This window comes from Choloepus didactylus, chromosome 4 (genome assembly GCF_015220235.1).
Source record: "Choloepus didactylus isolate mChoDid1 chromosome 4, mChoDid1.pri, whole genome shotgun sequence".
Classification (NCBI taxonomy): Eukaryota; Metazoa; Chordata; class Mammalia; order Pilosa; family Megalonychidae; genus Choloepus; species Choloepus didactylus.
In genome coordinates, this window is record NC_051310.1 from 67,363,140 (window position 1) to 67,388,704 (window position 25,565).

A 25,565-nucleotide genomic window follows, 5' to 3' on the forward strand; every position below is an offset into this window, starting at 1 on the left:
CTTTATGCAGTTATTTTCAAAAATTACATTTTTATACTTTGTGTGCCCAACAATGGATTTATAATTATTGGTTATGTAGTTTTCTTTTAAATGAGGTAGGAAAAAAAAGGAGTTACAAACAAAAAATACCTTAATACGGTCTTTTATTTTTCTATGTGGTTACTTTTAGTGTGATATGTTTCTTCATGTGAATTCAAGCTAATAACTAACTACTCTTTTATTTCAGCCAGAAAAACTCCCTTTAATATTTATTGTAAGGTGGGGTCTGCTAGCAATGAACTCCCTCAGTTTTTGTTTATCTCAGAATGCCTTATCTCGGAATGCCTTTATTTCACCTTCATTTTTGAAAGATGAACACAGGATTCTTGGTTGACAGTTTTTTCTTCAGCACTTTGAGTATGGACATCTTACTCTCTCTGCCTCCATTGTTTCTGATTAGAAGTGAGCTATTAATTTTATTGGGGAATCCTCTATGTTACAAGTTGTTTTTCTCTTGCTGCTTTCAAGATTTTCTCTTTGTCTCTGGCTTTCAACATTTCTACTATGATGTGACTGGATATGGATGTGTTCATATGTATTTTACTGAGTTCAGCGAGCTTCTTTGGTGTGTATATTAATGTTTTTCATCACATTTGGGAAGCTTTTAGCTATCATTTGAATTTTTTTTCCTGCTCCTTTTCTCTCTCGTCTCCTTCTAGTATATCTATAACGTGTGTTGATTCACTTAATGACATCCCACATTTCTCTGAGGGTTTGTTCATTTTTCTTCATTCTTTTTTGTCCCATTCTTCAGATTGCATAATCTGTACCAATATATCTTCAAGTTTGCTGATTTATTCTTCTGCCACTTCAAATCTATCTTGGAGCCCCTCTAGTGAATTTTCATTTTTATTGTACTTCTCAAGTCCAGAATTTACATTTGGTTTTTCTTTATAATTTCTATTTCTTCCTTTGATATTCTCTATTTGATGAGACACTGTCATCATGCTGCACTTCTTTGGGCATGATTTCCCTTAGTCCTCTGAGCACCTCTGAAATGGCTACCTGGAAGTCTTTGTTAAGTCCAACATCTGAGTGCTCTTACAGGCAGTTTCTGTTGCCTGCTGTTTTTCCTGTGTATGGGCCACTGCTTCCTGTTTCCTTTCTTTCTTTTTTTTTTTTCTGCATGTCCCATGGTTTTTTGCTTCAAATTCAATATTTTACATAATATATTAGCAACTCTGAAAACCAGATCCCTCCTCCTTCTCTGGGGCTTGTTGTTTTATGCTTGTGTATTTGTTAAGTGACTTCCCTGGAGTATTTAAATGAAGTCTTTCTCCAGTAATGTGAAACTTCTGATGCAGCTTGCCAGGAAGGGCAGCCTTGGGCATTTGCATGGTCACCTGGGATGATGGTAATTAGCCTCTCTTTGTCTCCTTCCCTGATCTCTCTGTTAGAGTCGGCCTCTCCTGGTGTCACTTCTGGCTGGCAGGCTCTACTAATTGCCACTCTATTGTTTGTTTACGGTGCCCTGGGACATAAATTACTCCACCTTGTGATCCAGTTAATTTTGCAGTTCTTTTCAGGGGTAGTTTTTGGTGCCAGTAGTGAGGTTTGTTTTGGCCTAGAAAGGCTCTTCTTAGCCATTTCTTTCTGGGAGCTCCCTGTTCTAAAGGCCTGACTCTTCCTTGGGGTAAAATCCTTGGGCCATGGCTGCAGATCTGGGAGCAGGGACAGTGACCCACTTCTCTCGGGGTGACATCGCTGCTTTATGAGCAGGGCACTGGTATGGGGTCTTCTAGCCTTGCCCCATCTCTAGGTGAAACCTCCACCTTATGGATGAGCAGGGGTGAGGGCAGTCAGGGTCCAGCATCCTTGGCCTGCTGCAGCTGGGGTAGAGCTTTGCCCTGGGAGTGAGGGCCTGGTGGGATAGGAGAGCCCTGATTGCTTGTAAGCTCCTGGAATTGAGACTCTGCAACATGGAGCTGCCGGGGGATGTAGCTTGCTGGTGGCTTGCTCCTCCCGAGAGATAGTGTGTCCTGGACTATGAGTTGAGGGAGAGGCAGCCCCGTCCTCCTGGGCACACCCCTGGAGCCTCTGACTCAGTAAACCAGGGGCAGGGGAAGTGGAGTGGGTCATGGTTCAACTGCCACAGACTCTAGCTATTCCTACCAAGACTTCATGGATGCTGTTTTGAATAAACTGTTTTTTTTTCATTTGTTTTATGCCCTTAGGACAACTTTCAGAGAGTTTTAGTGTTTTTGTTTTTTTAATATCACCAGTTATGGTTGTTTCTCTATAGAGTGGGTCAGCAGAGCTCTTATTGCGGCCGTTCTGAAAGTCAAGCTCCCCCACATTCTCTCTAATTTATTTATTTGTTATCTTTTTGTTTGTTTCCTCCTGAGGTCTAAAGTTTAGAGCTCCTACTATGAATTACTTCAGCAGCTGGGTTTTCCTGGAGGAGTATTTTCCAAGTTTGTTTATCTCACTCTAACATAAAAAAACTGATCTACAGTGAAGCAAAACCAATTAGCATGAGCTTAACAATTGATCTGGAATGTTTCACAAATAGAATCATGCTTCTAACATTGTCTCTCATGTAGAAATGTTTGATACATTAGCTGGGTTATTTTTCCTGATGCTATTACTTTCATCCTTCTTTGAGGCCATAGTAATTAACACAACATTTACAAGGTGGTTCAAGTCCTCTGCAAGCAGTTCAGGGGCTGAGGGAGGCTGCAGAAACCCCCTTCCCCAGACACACCCCGACTCAACCTGTCGGGGCCATGTTTGTGTCTCTTTAGTACCCAGTGCCCAGCACCAACTCACGTAATTGTGAGCGTGAGAGTAATAATGGTTCTTAGGAAAGAACTAAATTATGTTTACTTATCCTCTTGGTGTTTATTTGTAGACCATTGTGAACTTTTTATGTTTAATTTTTTTTTCTGTTTACCTTCTTTATAGCTCATTTGACTCCCTTTAATTACTGCTGATTGGTTTTCTTTCTCATCTCTACTAACCTGGGCAATTAGGGGAGCCAAAGTGGGCTTCCTGATTCAGTTACCTTGGCACTGGGAAAGGCTACTATGTTTCAGTTTCTTCTCAAAATCATTGTTGTAAAGCAGCATCCTGGTGAGAAGAATCAGGCAGTTTCTATATCTGAGCACTAAATCGGGAGAATTCGTCTAGCTGTTTCCTTGAGGAGCTGCATCCACAGTGCAGATACATGTGGCACTGATTTTATTCATTTAATAATTTAGAATGTGATTTTGTAAACTTTGTTATTTAGATTAAAAAAAAATGTTTTGGCAATGAAAGGTACCCTCGATTGCTGGAGATGACGACAACTGAGGAGTCTGGGCAAAGGCATTTATTCCGAGAGTGGAAAGGAGCCCACCTAGGCAGTGCACAAAGTGGCGACTTCCCTGACTAAGCGGATGGGACAGATATTTCTGCAGAGCTGGGGGGACATTAGCTTTTGTGGGCTTTTTGTGGGTGGGGCTTCTGTCGTCTAAGCTTCAGGCCCTTAAGGCAACCATAGGAATATAAGCTTTCACCTAGACAAAACAAATAGAGATTTTATTTGTACCTGAAATTTATGTCAACAAAACCAGTCAAGAAAATTGTGAAATAGGTGCTGGTTTAGGTATTAGTTGAAGGAGGCAGTTTTGCTGCAGAAACCAACAGGAAGGGTATCTGCCTGTGGCTGAGGGATGTATCTTTGCTTTAATTCCAGCCTCCCTGCTTCAACTTGAGTTCTCAGTAGAATTTACTGACCTATGATACTTACATCTGCCTGACACCGTATTGTTATCCCAGAAAATCAATAGGGAACTGGGCTGATCATTATTGCATTTCAAAGATTGCTTAAAGCATTGCATGACTTGTGGTTTTCCAGGAAGTTCAATGACTCTTCAACTTGAGTAGTCTAAAATGCGGGGAGCTTGGGGTCAACAGACTCCCCTAAAAAATTGGGAGCCACTTTGAGACTCAGATTCTTTCAACCCCATGTTGTTTTGTCCCCAAATGTGCTTGTCCATTTTGCTTCTAATCATTTTTACCTAAGGGGGCCTCACCTCTCCTCCATGACCACTCTAAATAACCTCACGAACCTCACCAGTGTTCAGTTTAACCAGGACTGCAGCCACATGTGGCATCTGTCACCATGGGGGGGGGGGCTGGATGGGAGCCTTCCCCCTGCGACACGTACCACAGAACCGTGAGAGCCTCCAGTGAGGACACTCAGGGGAGGCCTTTGCACGAACTCCCAGGTCCATGGGTGACAACTCCCATTCAGATTACAGATTATATTTTGTGCAAAGTTTAAGTGAATGGACTTCAGCATCAGAGAGATCCGTGTTCAGATCCCAGCTTTGCCACTTCCTAACCACAGAATCTTAGGCAGGTTACTCAAGAACTGTAAGCCTTGGTTTCCTTATCTTTAGATACATTTATTTATACCAACCTCACAGTGCTGCTTGTGAAAACCAGTAAGATCATATATTTAAAGCAGTGAGCTCATAGTTGACACTCAAAACATGCTTTCTCCTATTATTATTATTATTATTATTTTTAAAGTAAGCAGGCAGAATATTTATGAGGTATGCATATGAGAGGAACATGTGGGCACTCTCACGAAGACAGAGGTGAGAAAGGAGAGAGGCTGAGGCAGTGTGGGGCCATTTGCTTTTATAGATGAGCTTTCCTTACTCCCCCTCCCCTTCCTTGTTTGGGGCTCCCTCTCCTACCCTCCCTTCTCTCCAGGTTGGTGCCTGGTATTAGACAGTGCATTTAGGCGGATCAGTTGGCTCCACCCTTTCCCACAGATGACTCACTCAGGTGGGAGTCATTTGGCTCCAGGTGATGTCTTTCTCCTTGGGGCCTGACTGCTCAAGTCTTACTTATTTTCATCTCTTTCCTAATTCCTTCCAGTAAATAACCAATATTTTTGGATTCTGATTTGTTCATCCTGTGTTTCTTTTATATAAATAAGCAGATACAGATACATTTTTAATATCCCTTTCATTCTTACATAAAGGGTAGCTTAGTGTGGATACTCTTTCACATTTTTCTTTCTTTGTACTTAAGAGTATGCCTTGTAAATCACTACCGATCAGTTCAGAGAAATGTTAATTCTTTTTTATAGCTGTATAGTACTCCATTTTGTGGTCACAGCATGTTTTATTCAAACTCCCACATAGAAAAGCATTTGGATTGTTCCCAACTTTTTGAAATTATAAAAAGTGCTGTAGGGAATATTTTCATAGATTCCGAGTTACCTTCTGGGTAGATTCCTAGAAGTGGGATTTCTGGGTTAAATATTTAGTCTTCTTCATTAATATAAATGTGATTTTCTCTCTCAATTTGTCCTCTACTATTTATTGTTTGTGGATGTGAAAGCTATTGATTTTTGTAAGTTAGTCTTACATCGTACTACTTTACTGAATTCATTTACTGCTTGAGTTAGTTTTATAATCGATTCTCTGGAGTTTTTCAGGTTTGCTATCAGATCATCTGCAAATAGAGACAGTATTACTTCCTCCTTACCCATTCTTGTGCCTTTGGTGGATTTCCCTTGTCTAATGTTGAATAGTAGTGGATAAAAAGGGTTAACCCAGCGGGCCCATGACTGCTGCCCTTAGGAGGACCTGACCTCAAGTTCAGTCCTTGGCATCCATGAACTTAGATTTCGGTAGTATTGCCACCATTCCCTAAATGGTAAGGAAGGTTTCCTATGCCAAGGCTGTATGTTCAATGTGTTTTTTGATGATACCCACTTTCCTTTTGGGAGTCTGGAATATATGACCAACCCCCAGTAAAAACCTGCATCTCCTATGGGCTTTCCTGGCAGGAGCTTCACATGGCTGGCACTGCATTTTCTCTGCTGGGGGAATAGTGTACCTGTGTGACCTCTCGTGGCTGGGGAGGCTGCACCAGGCTCCTCCAGACCCTGCCTGTCTTTTTCTCCATGATCTGGCTGTGCATCCTCAGCACTTCACTGTAAGGAATGATATTCACAAGTACAAATGTGTGCTGAGTTCTCCTAGCAAAGCTCCTAATGAAGGAATGGTCCTGGGACCTCTGATACATCATTCTTAGTGGAAATGCCTCTAGTGTTTCCATATTAAATGAGGTCCTGGCTTTAGATTAGGTATATACATATCTTTTATCACATTAAGAAATTATCCTTCAAGTCCTTCTTTCTTGAATGTTTTAAACACGAATGAGTGTTGGGTTTTGTCAAAGGCTTTTTCAGCATTTGTGGAGATAATCCTATTATTTTCCTCTTAAATCTATTAATATAATGTTTGATATTAATGGATTTCCTAATATTGCGCCAACCTTGAATTCTGGGATCAATCACCCTTTGTCATGGTGTGTTATTTTCTTAATGGGGTGTTGGATTCTGCTACTATTTCATTCATTATTTTGCACCGGTAATCATGTGTAACATTGACCTGTAATGTGCTTTCTTTATAAAGTCTTTATCTTCTTTAGGTATCATCATTACAATTATTTCATAAAAGGAGTTAGGAAAATTTGCTTTCATTTCAGTCATCTGGAATAGTTTTTAGGCCATTGGTGCTATCTAGTCTTTGAAGGTTTGGTGCAATTTCCCTCTGAAACTATCTGGGCTTGTGTTTTAGTTTCCTAGCTGCTTAGGCAAATTCCGTGAAATGGGTCAGGCTAAACAATGGGAATTTATTCGCTCACAGTTTTGAGGCCTGCAAAATGTCCAAAAATCAAAGCTTCATCAAGGCAACAGTTTCTTCCTGAAGACTGGCTGTTGGTGATCTTTGGCTCCTCTGTCCCACAGCAAGGCGCATGGCAGCATCTGTTGGTCTTTCCTTCTCTTCCAGGTTATGTCGAATTGAGTTTCTGGCTGCTGTGTCTTGTGGCTTTTTTTTTTCTCTATCTGAATTTCATTCTTTTATAAAGCTCTCCAGCAGCAGGAGTAAGACTCATCCTGATTGAGGTGGGATACCTGAATCAATGAATTAACTAACAGAATTAACCTGAATTAATCAATTGAAGTAATCTAACCAAAAGGTCCTACTTACAATGGGTTCACACCCACAAGAATGGATTAAGTTTAAGAACATGATTTTCTGGGGTACACACAGCTTCAAGCCACCATAGCCTGGTTCTCTTCTTTGTGTGTTTGGGGTGTCTAGTTATTTCCGCAGTATCTTTCTCTATTATTTTGGAAATTGCTCTGTTTAAGCTTTCTAAATCAAATGTGGTTAAGATATGTAATCTGTGTTTCCCTAGAAACTATTTTATCCAAGTTTTAAAATTTATTTACTTAGAGGTCTGCAAATTAATCATCAATTAAAAGTTTTTTTTTTTTCCATTTCAATGACTATATCCTTCTTTTACTTTCATTTCTCCTTTTTTTCTTGATCAAGTTAGTTTGTGATTTGTCTAATTTGCTAAATTTTCCAGAAACCAACAACTGGTTCATTAATTAGGTCTACTGGTTTTTATTCTTTATGTCATTAATTTCTGCTTTATTTTCCCATTTCTTTGCTTTATTTTGGTTTATTTTGTTTTTTTTTCCCCTAATTTTTGGAACTGGGGATTTAATAATTATTTTTTTCATTTTTGATTGATAAATGTGTTTAGCGCAAAAAATTTTCCTCTGATCACTGCTTTAAATGATCAGAGTTTGGTTGTTCTAGTTGGCTAATGCTGCTGGAATGCAAAACACCAGAGACGGAGCGGCTTTTATAAAAGGGAATTTATTTGGTTACACAGTTACAGTCTTAAGGCTGTAAAGTGTCCAAGGTAACGCATCAACAATTGGGTGCCTTCACTGGAGGATGGCCAATGGTGTCTGGAAAACCTCTGTCAGCTGGGAAGGCACGTGGCCAGTGTCTGCTGCAAGTTCTGGTTTCAAAATGGCTTTCTCCCAGGATGCTCCTCTCTAGGCTGCAGATCCTCAAAAATGTCACTCTTAGTTGCTCTTGGGGTGTTTGTCCTCTCTTAGCCTCTCTGGAGCAAAAATCTGCTTTCCCAGGCCATCTCCAAAATGTCTCTGTAAGCTGAAGCTCCTCTCTCAGTTCTAGAGCATTCTTCAAAGTGTCCTTGGCTGTAGCTCCTTTTCAAAATGTCACTCTCACCTGCATTGCATTCCTTCTGTTTGTCAGCTCATTTATATGGCTCCAGTGATTTAATTTAGATCTACCTTGAATGGATGGGGTAACACTTCCATGAAAATTATCCAATCAGAGTCATCACCCACAGTTGGGTGAGGTGCATCTCCACAGAAACACCCTAATCCAAATGTTTGAACTTAATCCCCACTAATATGTCTGCCCCCACAAGATTGCATCAAAGAACATGGCTTTTTCTGGGGGACATCATATATACAAACCAGCACATTCCACCCCCTGGACCCCAGAAAAACATGATCTTTCAATATACAAAATAAATATCACAGGAACTTAAATCATTTCAGTAACAATAGTTAAGTACAAGATCCCATTAAATCAGTTACAGGCGGGTCTGTCCAAAGGCATAATTCTCCTTTAGCTGTGGATCTGTGAACTTAAAACAAGTTATGTGCTTCCAGTATACAAAGGAGGGACATTCATAGGATAAACATTCCCATTGCCATAAGGAGAGACTGAAAGGAAAACAGGGTTCACAGGACCAAAACAGTTCCTAAAACCTGCAAGATGAACTCCATGAGATTTCAAAGTCAGAGAGTCATTTACAGAATGAGGTTGCATCCTTGGGGCTTGAGAGAGAGGGAGTCTAACCCTTCCTAAGGGCCTTTTTGGCAGCCCTTTCCTCTCCAAACACTGGGGTGAGTACTCCAACATATCCACACACTGGGGAGACCACATTCTCGGCCCCACCCTCCTCAAACATTGGGGCAGCACCCAGATTCCCTTCCGTCTCTGGGGCACATGTTCAACCCCTTCAGAACAGTGGGGTGGCAGCCAGGCTCTCCCCAGTTCCCTGGGAATGTGCTCCACTCTCTGGGGGCTGGGGTGGCAAAACTCTTCTGGAGCATCGAGGTGAAAGGCCCACCCTTGACCTCTGGGGCAAACTCACCCTTTCCATGCGTGTGGGCCACTCTGCTCTCCCAGCCCAAGGCCTCTTGACTCCAGACCTCAACCTCCATGGCTCTGTCTTTGAAGAAATTTTTCCTTCAATTTGTTCCTTGTCTTTCTCCTCCAGTCCTGACTGGCAGCGGCTCTGTCTATAAAGATCTCACAAAAATTCTTTTGGGTTTGCATGAAGCACACAGGGGTCAAAGCCATCAGAAATAGAACTTTCCACAAATCCTTTCTGGATATCTCCATTTCCAATCTTGGCTTGTACTGAAATGGCAGTTGGGTTCTATGTTTGGTTAAATCTTCACATGGGGCTGTAACTTCTGGGATTTTACCCACTGGAAACCCAGAGTTTTTCAGGCCATCAATTTCTGGTTTCTTTGAAACTAAGAGTTCATTTATCAGCTTATTTCTGTCCTCTTGCATTTTACTATGAACTGCAAGTAAAAGCCAGGCTACTTCTTCTATATTTTGCTTGGAGATCTCATCAGCTAAATATTCCAGGTCATCACTTTCAAATTCTGCCTTCCATCTGACAACAGGACTCAATTTTGCCAAATTCTCTGCCACTTTAAAACAAGGATCACCTTCCTTCCAGTTTGCAACAACACATTCATCATTTCTGCTCAAGGTGTCATCAGAAGTATCTTTAGAGTCCATATTTCCACAGTCTCTTCAAAGCAGTCTAGGCCTTTTCTATCAAGCTCCTCACAGTTCTTCCAGCATCTTCCCTGTATCCATGTAAAAAGCCATTCCAACGTGCTTGGTATTTGCAAACACAGCAGCATCAACACCCCACTCCTGGTGCCAAAATCTGTTCTAGTTTGCTAATGCTGCTGGAATGCAAAACACCAGAGATGGATTGGCTTTTATAAAAGGGGGGTTATTTGGTTACACAGTTACAGTCTTAAGGCTGTAAAGTGTCCAAGGTAATGCATCAACAATCAGGTGCCTTCACTGGAGGATGGCCAATGGCGTCCAGAAAACCCCTGTTAGCTGGGAAGGCATGTGGCAGTGTCTGCTCCAAGTTCTGGTTTCAAATGGCTTTCTCCCAAGACATTCCTCTCTAGGCTTCAGCTCCTCAAAAATGTCACTCTTAGTTGTTCTTGGGGCGTTTGTCACCCTTAGCCTCTCTGGAGCAAAAGTCTGCTTTCCAAGGCTGTCTCCAAAATGTCTGTGTAAGCTGAAGCTCCTCTCTCAGTTCTAGAGCATTCTTCAAAGTGTCCCTCTTGGCTGTAGCTCCTTTTCAAAATATCACTCTCACCTGCACTGCATTCCTTCTGTTTGTCAGCTCATTTATATGGCTCCAGTGTTTTAATTTAGACCCAGCCTGAATGGGTGGGGTAACACCTCCATGAAAATTATCCAATCAGAGTCATCACCCACAGTTGGGTGGGGTGCATCCCCATGGAAACACCCTAATCCAAACATTTGAACTTAATCCCCACTAATATGTCCACCCCCACAAGAGTGCATCAAAGAACATGGCTTTTTCTGGGGGCATAATATATACAAACCAGCACACTGGTACATAGTGTATTCCTTTTTTGTTTGTTTGTTTTGTTTTAATAGAAGGTTTTTAACTTTCCAAGTGGAAGGGCCTTCTTGTGTTGTTGTTATTTTTTGTTTTTTTGTTGTTGTTATCAATTTCTATTTTTATTGCATTGGGGCCTAAAGTTTTTATTATTAATATTTTTATTCTTTTTTTCTAATGTTTTTATTATTAAACTTTTTGGAAGTTACTGATGCTTTCTTTGTGACATGATGTATCAAGAATTTTTATGAATGTGCATGGACACTTGAGAATAATGTGCATTCTCTATTCTCAGTATGTAGAATTCAATATACATTCATAAGATCTAGCCTGTTGATTGTGTTGTTTAGGTCTTTTATCTCTTACTTGCTGCTGTCCATGTGATTGGTCTTATCCTCGAAGGAGTATATAAATATCTCCTTTATTGTGTTTTGATCTCTGACTCCTTGAGTCTCCTGTAGAGTTGGCTTCATAAAGGCTGTTACTGTGTTAGTGTACAGATATTCATAAGGGCTGGTCTGTGGCTTTTAGCATTAAAAATTGTTGTCTGTTAAAAATTGTTTTCCATAGCTTTGATATTTGAAAGAGAGCATTATTGGATTTAAATCTTTGTTTTACACTTTTTTTTTTCTTTTTTTTTTAAATGCTGTTTCATTGTGCCTTGCTTTTTTGGAAAGTCAGAATAATTCTGTTTTTACTTGCAGACCCTGAAGATTTCAACCTTTTTCCTTGAAATATTAATAGTTATATTAAAATATGCATAATAGAATATAATTTTATATGTCGTATATGTTAGCTCTGTTCCACTATTTTGTTTTTCTCATTCAGGGACTCCAATAGTACAAATATTATTCCTTTGATGCTCGTTTTCTGCTTCTACTACTTTCTTTCTCACCCATTTTACTTCTCATGTCATTTTTATCCTTTTGGGTATTTTGCTGCTTTTCTTTAATACCCCTTATTGTATTTTCATTTATGTCTATTTTTTCTATACTGGGCACTTTATAAAATGTTCCTCATTTTTGAGAAAACTTTGTGTGTTTCTTTTGTTTGTTTCCAGAAGTCAACTCTCTTTTCATTCGTCCCTGTTATTTGTCCATTTCTGTTTTCTGTTTTTGAATTTCCTATTCAAGGTGGATTTTTCATATATTCAAATGTTTGCCTATATTTAATTCTTTTTTAAGTGTTGACTTGAAGTTTTCTTCTGCTTCATGGTTATTCCTTGGTCAAAATGTATGAAATTTCAATTCCTGATTTTTTTTTTTTGCCTAAGCTCTGTATGGACTTAATTTTCTCTTGTTCACTTTATGATATTGGGGGATATTTTAAAAACCATGTTCCTGTTTAATGTCACCTTCTTCTGTCAGCAGAGCAAAGTCCCAGCACGTTTGTGTTGCCAGACCTCATATACGTCCCGTTTTCTCCTTTTGCCCTTAAGCACTTAGGTGCCTAAAGGTGTCTGTCCCTTCCTTTACCCCCCTTTCTCCCCAGGATTGCCCTGTAAATGGCACTTACTTTGAAATCCCTTCTCCAGGGTCATTTCTGGTCGTCCTTACAGATCACCCTCAGGCCCCTTCGCTAGACTCTTATTCTGACCCTCCCTTTGGCTCATCTCTGCCGACCTTTACTTCCTATAAATCCTCATGGCTGGCTGTGGCTGGACCTCCGTAGGAAAGATAGGGGGTTGGGACTTGGTGTATATTCTCTTTTCAGTTACAGAATATTAATGCTTTTGGCATGCTCTGTGTTCAAGTTATGTGGAAGGCATGATTTTGTGTGTAATTGACTTTTCCCCTCTTGGTTTTCTTGTCTTTTGAAGAGGAAAATTTGAGAGAAGGGAATTACTATAAGTTAATCAGAAAATACTGTACTGCCTGGTGGCCGCGGGGCAGAGACTAACACAGCACCTCTTGGCCGGCAGGGGACAGGTGTGGGGGAGGCGGGGCCGGTGAGGAGCTGGTGCCTGGGGATCCCAGCCTTGTTCCTGTTGACTTTGCAACTTGACATTCCCTTGTTTGTTCCCTAGCATCCCCAGGACCCATAGCAGTTATCTCGTTTTTATGTAGAAAATAGATTTGAAACTAATGTATATTGAGCCCTGATTCTGAGCAAGGCTCTTTGCTAAGTGCTCTGTGCAAACACATGTCTTGTCCCACCTCTGGCCCAGCCCCTGAGCCTACCTGGGTAGGACCACACTCAGCCTTCTTCCCTGGGAACTGAGGTTTGCAGCAGCCTCAGCACTTCCCATGTTGGCTCCTGTCTTGCATTCTGACCTCCTCGGCAGAGTTCCCTGGAATCGCCCTTGTTTCTGTGTCAAGCGTGAATCCCAGACGCTGCACTGGGCAGCTGCTCCATCTTTCTCCATCCTGGGTATCAGTTCTGGGAAGACTTCCCAAGCTCCTAGATCCCATATGGTCCAGGGATCTCTCCTCATAGAGCTCACATCACTGATTTCCTCATGTGGCATCACCGAGCAGCCAAGCCAGCTGCTGAGGGCAGGGTCTCTACCTCGTTCACCTGAGTTTCCAGCCTGGGGTCTTGTGCTTGAAGGAATGAGTGTGAGTGTGGGAATCTCTGCAACATCCTGCCAAGCCAGGCACTGCTTGCTGTAGCTCCTGCTGAAAAGTTTCTGGCGGGAACAGTAGAATTTCCCCAGAGTCTTGGAGTTCAAGGGGGTTAGAACCTGACCTGTGACTTCAAGACTCACAATGAAGCTGAGTAAAGGGAAAGACGGGAGTTTAAGCATCTCTGAATGCATAATGTTAAATTTGATATTTTCATGTAAAATAGCCAGTAAATGACATTCATCTTTTTAAAATCCCCTAATTAAAGGTGAGACCAATTTCTTACTAATGGAAGAATTTCTATGCTGCATGTTATTCTAAGAGGGAAGAAAATGAAACATGGTTTCATTTATGTGAAATGAAATATTAATTTAAAAATTCTTCTAGAATAATTTATATTTTTTCCCACATGTAAGAAATGCTCTGCAAATATTAAAAATTAATTCCCGGGCATGAGAGAGCAGGCATGGGATGGGGTATGGAAAGTGGAAATAGTTTCTTCTAGGGTTTTTGATCGATAACTGGGTCTTCTGTATCTTCTGAGCCATGACAGAGGATCACAGGATGGCTCTCCACCCCCCTTAGGCCACAGTGAACAAGGCTGCCGTAACTTGCAGATAAAGGGGATCCTGGAGGATGGGATAGGAGAGGGAAGGTGGAGGGGTCTTGGTGAACAGAGCATTGTGGAAGTAGCAGATTTTTCAGGAGCTCTCAATAATAGAAACTGACTCTTAGTGAGTGGGTGTGGTTGGAAATGACTTGTCTTCATTTTGATTTCCCACTGGACAATTTCTGAGCAAATCTTTTTTGTATGGAGGATATGAGGTGTTGGCGTTGCTGGACAAATGTGGGCAATCGGCCCCATACACTCAATGACTAATCCTAAAACACCGGGATTTCAAAGAGAAAAAGAGTCTTTACTGCAGTTAAGCAAAGCAGGAGGACAGGAGAGGAAAGTCTCAAATTTGTTCTACTTGAATTGGAGAAATTTTGGGTTTTTATGAATTTTGAACAGTGGGAGGTGGAGATCGTGGCATTGGGATGTTAGGAGATGTTGATAGATTTGTTAAATTGGGCTCCAGTGGCTGCTCTTGTGGGATTGACAAAAGCTGGCTGGGGCCCACATCTGGTGACAGGTTACAAATGGGGTTCATTAGGAACTGACAAAGTCCTGCTGGGATAGTCAAGTTGTAAATAGTTCAACCCACACAAGATAATAAGTAACAAGGCTAAGTTAAAGCGTTGCAGTTCCCTTAAGTAACACCAGATAAGTTACAAAGTGGGCCATTAAGGGCTATTGAGACTTGACAAACTCCAGCTGAGGCATGTGTGACATGGATGGCGAGATAAGGGGATACACGTGGGGCCAGTTACAAGTTAAAAATTATGCAGTTATAAAACAGAGCATCAGCATCAAAGAAAACAAGTTTCAGAGCTATAATAGTTACAGATATTTGTCTCTAGCTACTCTAAAATGTTAACATACATTGAGACCATAATTACAGTTCAATGAGGGAATAATTCTACCTTATACTAAAAGTAATAAAGCATCTATATAATAATTCAGTGATTCTACTTATTTGATAATTCTCAATACTCTGTTTCAATGGTATCTGTGCAGGGAGGAATCAGTGAACCTGGTGGAGAAGCTGAGCAGGGGAGGCCAGAGGACTTGGGGTGGGGCTGGGGGTGGTAGCAAGGGGGTGAGAGGAGGAACTTTCTGCCCAGGAAAATGCTCTGATGCCCACGGGGTGCATAGTTGCAGTGAGCCATGCTCATCAGGAGTGAGAACAGGGAAGCTGGGGTTCCTTGGAAAGTTCGCTTGGCTGAGGCACAAGCTGAGCGACACGAAGTGCACTGGGCTGCTAGTGGGAGCCGGGTCCCCCTCTCCTCTCAGCTCGCAGAGGCCATGGAAGAGACGGCGGCTGGGGACGCTCAGTGACCTCTGGGGTGGGGGAGATGTCCTGGGGATTCCCTGGGATGTACAGGGGTCCCGCCGTCCTCCGCTTCGTCCTCCTCCATTGGCGCCAAGAGGACACAGGGGGGTCCCCACTGGGTACCCAATTGCCAGGGCGCCCTGAGTGTCTCGGTGGGCTCATGCTCTGGGTGGATGAGGCCAGGTCCACAGGACTCCGGTGACTTCCGATACCAGTTCAACCCTGGGGTGTAGGTGCAGCTGGGAGGGAAAGCAGGTCAACACAGGAATCCCACAGTGGGCCTGCCCAGCCAGGGCCCCTCACCCAGCTCCTCCCAAATGGGTAAGTGGGTCCCCAGCTTCCCTCCAGTTCCTCAGGGCCCCCTCCTAGGCTGGCCCCAGGCATTTGGAACCCCTGGCACCAAGGGTGTTCTTGGGGCTGGGCCATTCCACCATCCCCCAGTTGGGGATCCACATGTACCCTAGGCTGTGTGCTAAAGTGGAAGAAGAAAGGCACAGCTGTTTGCAAATGGACACTCACATGGCTTCTGCTACCTTTAAGGAAAAATAAAAAGAAAGGCTACAGGAATGAAAAAAATAGACTTCACTACAAGGGGCAGTTGGAAGTGTTGATGATGTCCTTGAAAAAATTTATTTAAATTAAATATACTCTTGAAATGAAGCAACAATGGCTTAGGAGAATCAGGAATCATACTTGTTAAATAGACTAAATTGGTAAGAAATGATAGAAACTCACGAGAAGTCCTGTGGACTGAGCCTAACAAACTCAGGCACGACTAGACCAAGGGTTTAGAAATGCTTTCAGGACTAAGCACTTCTTCCCTTTCCCTCTCCCCTCTGTCCCCTATCTGTCTTCCTTCCTTTCTCCTCTCTCCCTCCAACCTAACACCAGGGCTCTGCTCAGCTTTATCTCCACAGGATGCTGTTGGGGAGCCCAGCTCAGTTTAGGGTCTCAGAAGAGACCCTCTCCCAGCATCTCCACCCACTCCTGTGCTGACCTCCCCATGCTCATCTGGGGGTTCCCCCCAAAAGGAGAGGCAGTGGCATAGGGGGAAGGAGGAGTGTGCTCCTAAGGGAGAAGGCTGACTTCTGTTTGGAAAATGAGTGTGTGTGCATGTGTGCCAGTTTGTATATATTATGTCCCCCAGAAAAAGATATTTTCTTTGATGCAATCTTGTGGAGGCAGACCTATTAGTGTTGATTAGGTTGGGACCTTCTAATTGAGTGTTTCCATGGAGATGTGACCCACCCAATTGTAGGTGATAACTCTGATTAAGAAAATTTCCATGGAGGTGTGGCCCCACCCATTCAGCCTGGGTCTTAATTAGTTAACTGAGCCTTATATAGGAGCTCAGACAGAAGGAGCTTGCTGCAGCTGAGACAGACATTTTGAAGATGGCTGTTGAAAGCTGACACTGACATTTTGGAGAATGCCATTTTGTAACGCAACCTGGGAGCAAGCAGATGCCAGCCACATGCCTTTCCAGCTAACAGAGGTTTTCTGGATGCCAATGGCCATCCTCCAGTGAAGGTACCCTTTGTTGATGCCTTACCTTGGATACTTTATGGCCTTAAGACTGTAACTTCTAACCAAATAAACCCCTTTATAAAAGCCAATCCATTTCTGGTATTTTGCATAATGGCAGCATTAGCAAACTGGAACAGCATGCAAAATGAGTGTGTATATGTGCATGTCAGAGTGGCCTGGTGGAAAGCACTGAATCGAGACACTTCCTTGCCCTGTCCCCAGGGTGTCTACTGCCTCCCTCACTGAGACCCCACCCACAGGACACCAGCTCTGCCCACCCAGGAACACCCTTCCCAGTCTTCCGGGGCTGCCGGTGCTGGCTGTGACTTCAGCCTCAGTTTCAGCCTCAGTTTAAGACTCTGTGGTCCTGTGTGTGTGTGTGTGTGTGTGTGTGTGTGTGTGTGTGTGTGTATGTGTGAGGTCTGACTGCTGGAGAGAGACAGGAGACCCCAGCTGTGCACGCTGCGTGTCCCTGGGACCCAGACCAGGGACTCCTACACAGGAGATGCCCAATGGGCAACTGGCTACGAGGCTGACGGTGCCTTCTGTTGACAAGTTTTTCTTTGATTTTTTTTTTTTAGATTAATGGAAACAACCTAAGAACTAAATTTATTAAGATTCAGCAATTTATACTTCAATTTGGAAAAAAAAGAAAAGCACTAAAAATAAATTTAATCAGCCAATTTATCATTATGGTCTGGATAAGTTTCATTTAAATGTTATATACCAAGCATGGTCATTTGTTGAGTGAATCAAATTATCAATACATTCTAATGTCCCTAAAGTTATGAAGTAAACTAAGCTTCATAAAAAGAAAGCATTTCATGTATTTTAATTTTCCTCAAAAAGTCCTTCTTTGTTAGAATATAGAAAATAGCAGTTATTCTTTTATGACTTCAGAATTTGCCATTATTATGTACTTTGGAGAAATCAGAGAGTCTCTGATGTTTTCCACACTACAGCTCCCTAGCTGTGCTTTGTCTCATAGCACCACAGACTTTCCATTTGAGGGAGCTTTAGAGATTACATAATAGAATCTTTTCATTTCAAGAATAAGCTCGCAGGTCAGGCGTACTGAGTAGAGTTCGTGGAACCCAGGGCAGTCAGAGTGGACTCTGGACAGGCAGCTCGAGCTGCTTCTGCCTCTCCTGAGCGCCCGGCTTCCTGGCACAACTCCCTGAAAGCCCTGTGTCTTTAACCCCACGACGTCGCAGGTGACACTCCCTAGGTGGGCAGGGCAATGGCTTTCTGTCTGACACCTCCTGGTTTTCTGTCCCAGATTTGCACTTGGAGAGGGCCTGCAGCACCCTCCGTAGCTGCTGCATGTGGGGCGTTCACTTAGGGCAGCTCCCGCAGTCCTGACCCAAGCCGTCCTCGGTGAGGCAGCCCCTCTGGGGCGAATGGGGGTCCAGTTGGGACAGACAGTCCCTCTCTTTAGGGAATCATGTCCTCACCCATCTCTGAAGCTGAGGTGCTGTCTCACCTGGCAGTTCAGGTGGTGATCTTGGCTCCACAGGTTAGGGGTCCCTCCGTCTCCTCTTGGCTTTACCTCCCACAAAGTGCCATCGTTGGACACCTCTTTTGTACCAAAGGATGCTTTCTTTGTGGCATCAGCAAGTGGAGCCAGGTTGCTTTTTCCTTAGTCTCCCACTCTCAGGTGGTACTGATGGTGGAGGGATTTACCATCCCACCAGGATGCAAACTGTAGTTAAGTTCCAGTGCACCTGCTAGAGGACCTTATTTTGAAAAGCATAGATTCTACATGGCAGGTGGCTGTGGGTGCTATTAATAAAACCAGTGTGTCACACACTGTACTGGTTTGTTAGAACGGCCATTATGCATAATACCAGAAATGGGTTGGCTTTTATAAAGGGGATTTATTAGGTTGCAAATTTACAGTTCTAAGACCATTAAAATGTTCAAACTAAGGCATCAATATGTGGATACCTTCACTGAAGAAAGGGAGATGGTGCCCTGAACACCTGTCAGCTGGAAAGGCATGTGGCTGGTGTCTGCTGGTTCTTTTCTCCCATGTTCTGGTTTCAAAATGGCTTTCTCCAAAATATCTCTGGGATTCCATCTCTCTTAGTTTCTCTCTTTCAGCCCCTGTGCATCCTTGCTTGTTCTACGGGGGCATTTCTCTCTAAGCATCTGGGGCTTCTCACTTAGCTTCTCTGGGGAAAGTCTGGGCTTCATCTCTTAGCTTAGTATCTCCAAATGTCTTTCTTTCTGCAACTCTGAGTGTCTGGCTCTGTGTCGGCTCTTAGCTTCTTCTGGGGCAAACTCTCGATTACATATCTTAGCTTCTCTCCAAAATGTCTCTCTCAGCTTCTCTGAGATCCTTCTCTCCATGAGCTCCCTTATATGACTCCAGTGATCTAATCAAGACCCACCTGGAATAGGTAAGGTCACATCTCCATGGAAATAATCCAATCAAAGGTCTCATCCACAGTTGGGTGGGTCACATCTCCATGGAAACAACCTAATCAAAAGGTCCCACCCATAAGAATTCTGCCTCCATAAACTTGCATTAAAGAACATAGTATTTCCTGAGGTACATAACAAATTCAAACCAGCACACAGACTTATTCCATTCTCTAGGGTTTCTTCTCCAAATACACATATTTGTATGTGGTAGAAGTTTTGAAATGTATTTAATTACTTAAATTATACTTGTTTCATTTCTACTACTCATGATTTCTGGGTATTGTCAACCATGGGTTTTCAAATAAAATTGTGTGTGACTAAATTCAGGGTTAGATATTGTTGGCAGGTAATTAAACAACATCAATTATGAATTTATGTGCCAATTATGATTTTCTTTTGCATCATGCTTAATTACGAGAACTTATCCTTACATGGATAGTGAACTTCTTTTACATTATTTTAAGATTTTTGCCAGTACACTGATAGTGAAATAAAAAATATAACTTTAGGCCGTCACCTCCCCCAGGGTTGTGGCCACGCGCAAGCTGCGGCGGTTGTTCCGCTTCCCCTCCAGCCTGGGCCGTCGCCATTGCCGAAGGCTGCTTGCCCTCCCCTCCGTGGCGCCCGCGGGGCTCTGGCTGCTGCTTGGCCTAGCCGTAGCAGCGGCTGCGCTCCTGCGCGGCTTCTCTTCCTGTTCCACTTCCCCATCCCACCCCTCCCTCTCCTGCGCCGCGCTTTTGCCTGGGCGGCTTTGGAGCCCGCCGGGAGCTCGGACCGAGGCGCCTCGCTGGGGCGGGACCTTTCCTCGCCTAGGGCAACTTCATACTTGTGAATCATGTCTGATAACGGAGAACTGGAAGACAAGCCTCCAGCACCTCCTGTGCGGATGAGCAGTACCATTTTTAGCACTGGAGGCAAAGACCCTTTGTCAGCTAATCACAGTTTGAAACCTTTGCCCTCCGTTCCAGAGGAAAAAAAGCCCAGGAATAAAATCATCTCTATATTTTCAAGTACAGAGAAAGGAAGTAAGAAGAAAGAAAAGGAACGGCCAGAAATTTCTCCTCCATCTGATTTTGAACACACCATACATGTTGGCTTTGATGCTGTTACTGGAGAATTCACTGGCATGCCAGAACAGTGGGCTAGATTATTACAGACCTCCAATATCACCAAACTAGAGCAAAAGAAGAATCCTCAGGCTGTGCTGGATGTCTTAAAGTTCTATGACTCCAACACAGTGAAGCAGAAATACCTGAGCTGTACTCCTCCTGAGAAAGATGGCTTCCCCTCTGGAACACCAGCACTGAATACAAAGGGCTCAGAAACATCAACAGTAGTAACAGAGGAAGAAGATGATGATGAAGAGGCTCCTCCTCCTGTTATTGCTCCAAGACCAGATCATACAAAATCAATTTACACAAGATCTGTAATTGACCCTATTCCTGTGCCAGTTGGAGATTCTAATGTTGATAGTGGTGCCAAGTCTTCAGACAAACAGAAGAAGAAGACCAAGATGACAGATGAAGAGATTATGGAGAAATTAAGAACTATTGTCAGCATAGGTGACCCTAAGAAAAAATATACAAGATATGAAAAAATTGGTCAAGGGGCTTCTGGTACGGTTTTTACTGCTACTGATGTTGCATTGGGACAGGAGGTTGCTATCAAACAGATAAATTTGCAGAAACAGCCAAAGAAAGAATTGATCATTAATGAAATTTTAGTGATGAAAGAATTAAAGAATCCCAACATAGTTAACTTCTTGGACAGTTACCTGATGGGAGATGAATTGTTTGTGGTAATGGAGTACCTTGCTGGTGGGTCACTTACTGATGTTGTAACAGAAACCTGTATGGATGAAGCACAGATTGCTGCTGTATGCAGAGAGTGTTTACAGGCATTGGAGTTTTTACATGCTAATCAAGTGATCCACAGAGACATCAAGAGTGACAATGTGCTTTTGGGGATGGAAGGATCAGTTAAACTTACTGACTTTGGTTTCTGTGCCCAGATCACCCCTGAACAGAGCAAGCGAAGTACCATGGTTGGAACACCTTATTGGATGGCACCAGAGGTGGTTACCAGGAAAGCTTATGGTCCTAAAGTGGACATATGGTCTTTGGGTATCATGGCAATTGAGATGGTAGAAGGAGAGCCTCCCTACCTCAATGAAAATCCCTTGAGGGCCTTGTACCTGATAGCCACTAATGGAACCCCAGAACTCCAGAATCCAGAGAAACTATCCCCAATATTTCGGGATTTCTTAAATCGCTGTTTGGAGATGGATGTGGAAAAAAGGGGTTCAGCCAAAGAATTGTTACAGCATCCTTTCTTGAAACTGGCCAAACCATTATCTAGCTTGACACCGCTGATCATGGCAGCTAAAGAAGCAATGAAGAGTAACCGTTAACATCATTGTGATGGCCTCATATTCTTTTTTCCATTTTCTAAAAGAAGTCTTTTAATATATGAAAATTTTACTCTCTTCGAGGGTTTGAAAGAAGTGGTATGCATAACATGGAGGAAAACCACAAACTACTCCTTGAAGAAAACAGAGAAAATTGCAAAAAAGAATTATGACTTTCAAATGAACCCCTTCTTTAGGGTCCAAAAGTAATTGTGGACTGAATCACTAGCCTTACTTAAGTCTTTGTCTTTCTGCAGACAGCCCATCGGGGCCATTTATCATGCTTGAGATTTGCATTTTGTTTTATTTTGCTGACTTTGTTGTAATAGATCCCATTCATTATCTCCTTTGGGGTATTTTCAATACTTGAATGGCAGATTTGAGTTTTTCATAGTATTTGTTTCATCTGCTAGTTCTTTTCCTTCTTCTTCATAGCTTTTTCCTTGACTTGTTCATTTGGAGTTGCCTTGAGAAAATTTTCTTATGCCTAAATTCAAGGCAAGTGTGATAGAAATTATGTAGCCCCTTATATTGGCAAAGGGGCTCAATGTGGTTAACTTTGTATAGAAGTTAGGACCAGCTATTGTTACATGTAATATTTCAGTTCAGTATTTGAACTGAAGGAAGGGGAGAAACGTATATGATTTTTACCTTTTTTAACAAATGTGAAAGAGTCAGTTTTAGAAATTTCATGGTAGTGAGTTGTTTGGCATTTGTTACATGTATAGAGAGAAGACTAATCTATATTTATAACTAAATCATTGAAACAGAAAAAGAGTCCCATTGACTATTTGTCCTTATGATTTTTGTCTTCCTTTCTGCCTGCTCCCTCCTCAGATTAGGTTTCAAGAACCAAAGTGATTTGTTCTTGTTCCAACTTGGGCCTTATGAGTTTGCTTGGTGCCGCTACTTTAGGTTACCCACCTGTTTTTCTTCATTTTGCAAATAAGTTTCTGTATATGTTGTAAATTTAGGTCCAGGTTGGGTTTTTGTTTTAATTAACCCTCTTCCTCACCCAGTGTCAAATAATACAATAATTATTGAAGGTTTGGAATTTAAAAGTTAACTTTTCTTTCCCCCTCTCACCCTCACCCTCCTTCACATATCCCTTCTCCCCGCCGACCCCCACCCCCCATTTATAGGAGAAAAATATTTGGGTGTAGCAGAGACAGAAAGAGAGGCTTGAATTTTGGTGCACTCAAAAATAATTAGATGAGATTATATTTGTAAAAGGAGAGAAATGTCAGTTACATAGAGGAGTAGTTTGTGATCAGTAAACCATAGAGATTTGCCATAAATTACATTGTTCCCAACCCATTACCAACATCTTTCTGGCTACAAGAACATAAGTGACAAAGTACTTATCTTAATGAATTCATGGATCATTTAGATTTTTTTCAAAGGAATAGATTATATTCATTTAAGAAACTGTAGAAAGGAAGATACGAAAAGTGAAATGTGCTTGATAATAGTAATACTTCTTTTATTTTAAAGGTTTTAAAAAAAAAAGGTCTGTGACCCTATAGCATTAATTATTAGAGTGCCCTCTCCTGTCCTTTCCTCTCTGCTCCACTCCTCTTGTTTGTTTGTTTGTTTGTTTTATTTTGGGAGGAGATGATGTCCCTTCTGACATGTCAGGAGCCATATATAGAGAGAAAAATCTGTGATTTGGTCCTGGCAATTTGCTCCCACTATCCCCTCCCAATTAACTTCACATGTACCTGCCATCCTGCAATAGTACATATCCTGAATAAAGATAATTTTGATGTTTGGGAGTACAGTGGGGGAACTAGCAGGGCTTTTATTTACTATTTTTCCCATAGTATCTGTATCAGAATATAGGTAAAGATAGAAATGGCTGTTTTTATTGATAATGCAGGGAAGTTTTCATAAAAATGAGTAAAATAATTAATGAAACTTGTAATTAGAGCACTTAGTCTCTGTTTTCAGTTTGATTCTTGAGTTCATTGTTCTCTGGATTATATTAGCCTTCTACAGCTATTACTAAATTACTTTGCAGAAGAAACAAGCTGTTTTATTTCTGGTGGAAAGCTACAATGCCTCTTGAGTTCCAGATTTGAATATTCTTTTTAAACAGTTGTTTGGATGGATTATAATAAAGAAAATACTACCAATGAAGTAGAAAACCCACTAGATGATAAGACTGTGAACATCATGACCACTTGAGAATGCACTTCCGTACATAAAGACCATATTCGTTGAATAAAGTGCCAATGCCCCATTTTTATTCCTGTGACTCAACCAAGAGTGTTTCAGTTTGTAGAAGCAGTTTGGCTTTGTATTTACAACTTTTTTGATGGCTACCTGCACGTCCATTGCTGGCAACGGACTTGGACTTTACAACCTGACTCCTAGGTTAAGGGAGGTACACTGTGGTTTCTTTTTTACCTACTTGGATATACTAACCCATAGTAGAAATATCCTTTGGTTAATTCTGAAATGTGTCATTTTTAAACAAAATAATCCTAAAACAATACTGAATTGTGATTTATTAGTTTTAAATTAAAATGTTCTGATCTTGTTGAAAGAACAATTACATCAGAATCAAGGTTCATGTTTTTTTAATAATTGCCTTTTGCCTTCACCCTTTTTGTCATCACTTTAGAATGAAAATTCTCATTTAAATCTTAGTTACCTTAGTGGTCCTTTGTGTTATTAGGACAGTATTACTAGTATACTTATTTATTATATTTCACATTCTTTGGTAGTCTTAAATTTACCTGTTCCTCATGTTCTTTTTCCCATCTTTAGGGACAGTTAAAGCTGGGAAACCGTGAAAATACTGAATATGTTCTCCTACCTGGAATGGGAAACAAGTAGAGTGATTGAGATAGCATAATAAACAAAGGCCAACATAACTCTTTATCTTCCTGTGTTGAGTGCCTGGCACATAGTAGGAATTCTCTTCCCTTCAACATATAAATATTAAGCAAAAAAAAAAAAAAAAAAAAATATAACTTTAAGACCTCCTGAAATAATCATCTGCACCTTTCATTCTTTGGGTAGCCACGTTCACTCCAGTTTGTTATTTGTTTTATTACTTATTTATATGTAATTGCATATGTTATTCTCAGGGTGGCATACATGTGCCATGTTTGAATAATAGTAACAAGAAAGAACTTTCCCAGTTGGCTCTTGGAACTGGCTGAGTTTGATTCTGTCTGAGAGGAACTTAGCTGAGGCCTCATCTTCTAGACAATGAATGAAACATATAATTATGAAAAGACTTTCCTTTCCGTCTAAGAGTGTTAAAAGATTTTAAATCTCAGAATTTTAACATTAACAAAAAGAGTAGTGCTCAAACTCATTTAAATTTAAAAAATTCAGATACACAAAAAGAAAAAAAAATACCAAAAAATCAAGCAGCATTGACCCATCATTAATATTTTGGTGTGTATCCTTCCCGTCTTGTATAAGTGTGTTTGTTTTTTAAGACAAAATTGGAATCATATTATGCACATGCTTTGATAACTTTTTCCACATTATAATTATAAATATTTTTGTAGCATATTTTAAACTCTTTTTCATACAAATGCAATTCCAAATCATCATTTAAAAAATCTGTACAAGATTGTATTGCATGGATATATTGTAATAAGCCTTTTATACATCCAGTTGTTTTAAAAGAGTTGTTTTAAAAGAGTCCATATAAGCAATTTAATTATAAGCTTTGGATACCCTGTGAAACTGTACCCAACATCTGCTAGTCGTAGATGAGATAAACCTTGGGGTTACAAAGAATCCATGCTCCTTCTGCCCTTTGGAGCACTCTGACCCAGGGATTTCCCAGTTTTCATTGGGGCATGTAAGCTCCATCTCTGACTCCCCTGTCTCCTGGGAATTTCTGCACGGCTCTCCCTTTGAGCTGCCTCTGCAGGATCCCTGCTGAGAGGGTTACTGTCTTCTCTCTGTTTTTGCCAGCCTTACTATAGGGATTTATTAATTTTATTGACTTTCAAAGAACCAGATGTTTGGTTAATTAATTTCCTCCATTGATTTCCTGTTTTCTATCTCATTGATTTCTGTTGATTTTTTTTTAACCTTCCTTCTTTTTGCTTTGAGTTATCTTGCTCTTTTCTGCTGTTTTTTTTTTTTTTTTTCTGA

At 41.5% G+C, this 25,565-nt stretch overlaps 2 protein-coding genes across 2 annotated transcripts in view; both read left to right on the forward strand.

Annotated features, from left to right (window-relative positions):
- OCA2 (OCA2 melanosomal transmembrane protein) overlaps window positions 1–25,565 on the forward strand; it is a 386,050-nt gene that overhangs the window by 232,043 nt on the left and 128,442 nt on the right. The gene's annotated exons all lie outside the window — the stretch shown is intronic.
- LOC119531502 (serine/threonine-protein kinase PAK 2) lies at window positions 19,763–23,048 on the forward strand. Its single transcript, XM_037832809.1, has one exon. The coding sequence runs from the start codon at window positions 19,869–19,871 to the stop codon at window positions 21,441–21,443; it is 1,575 nt and encodes a 524-aa protein (XP_037688737.1). The 5' UTR covers window positions 19,763–19,868; the 3' UTR covers window positions 21,444–23,048.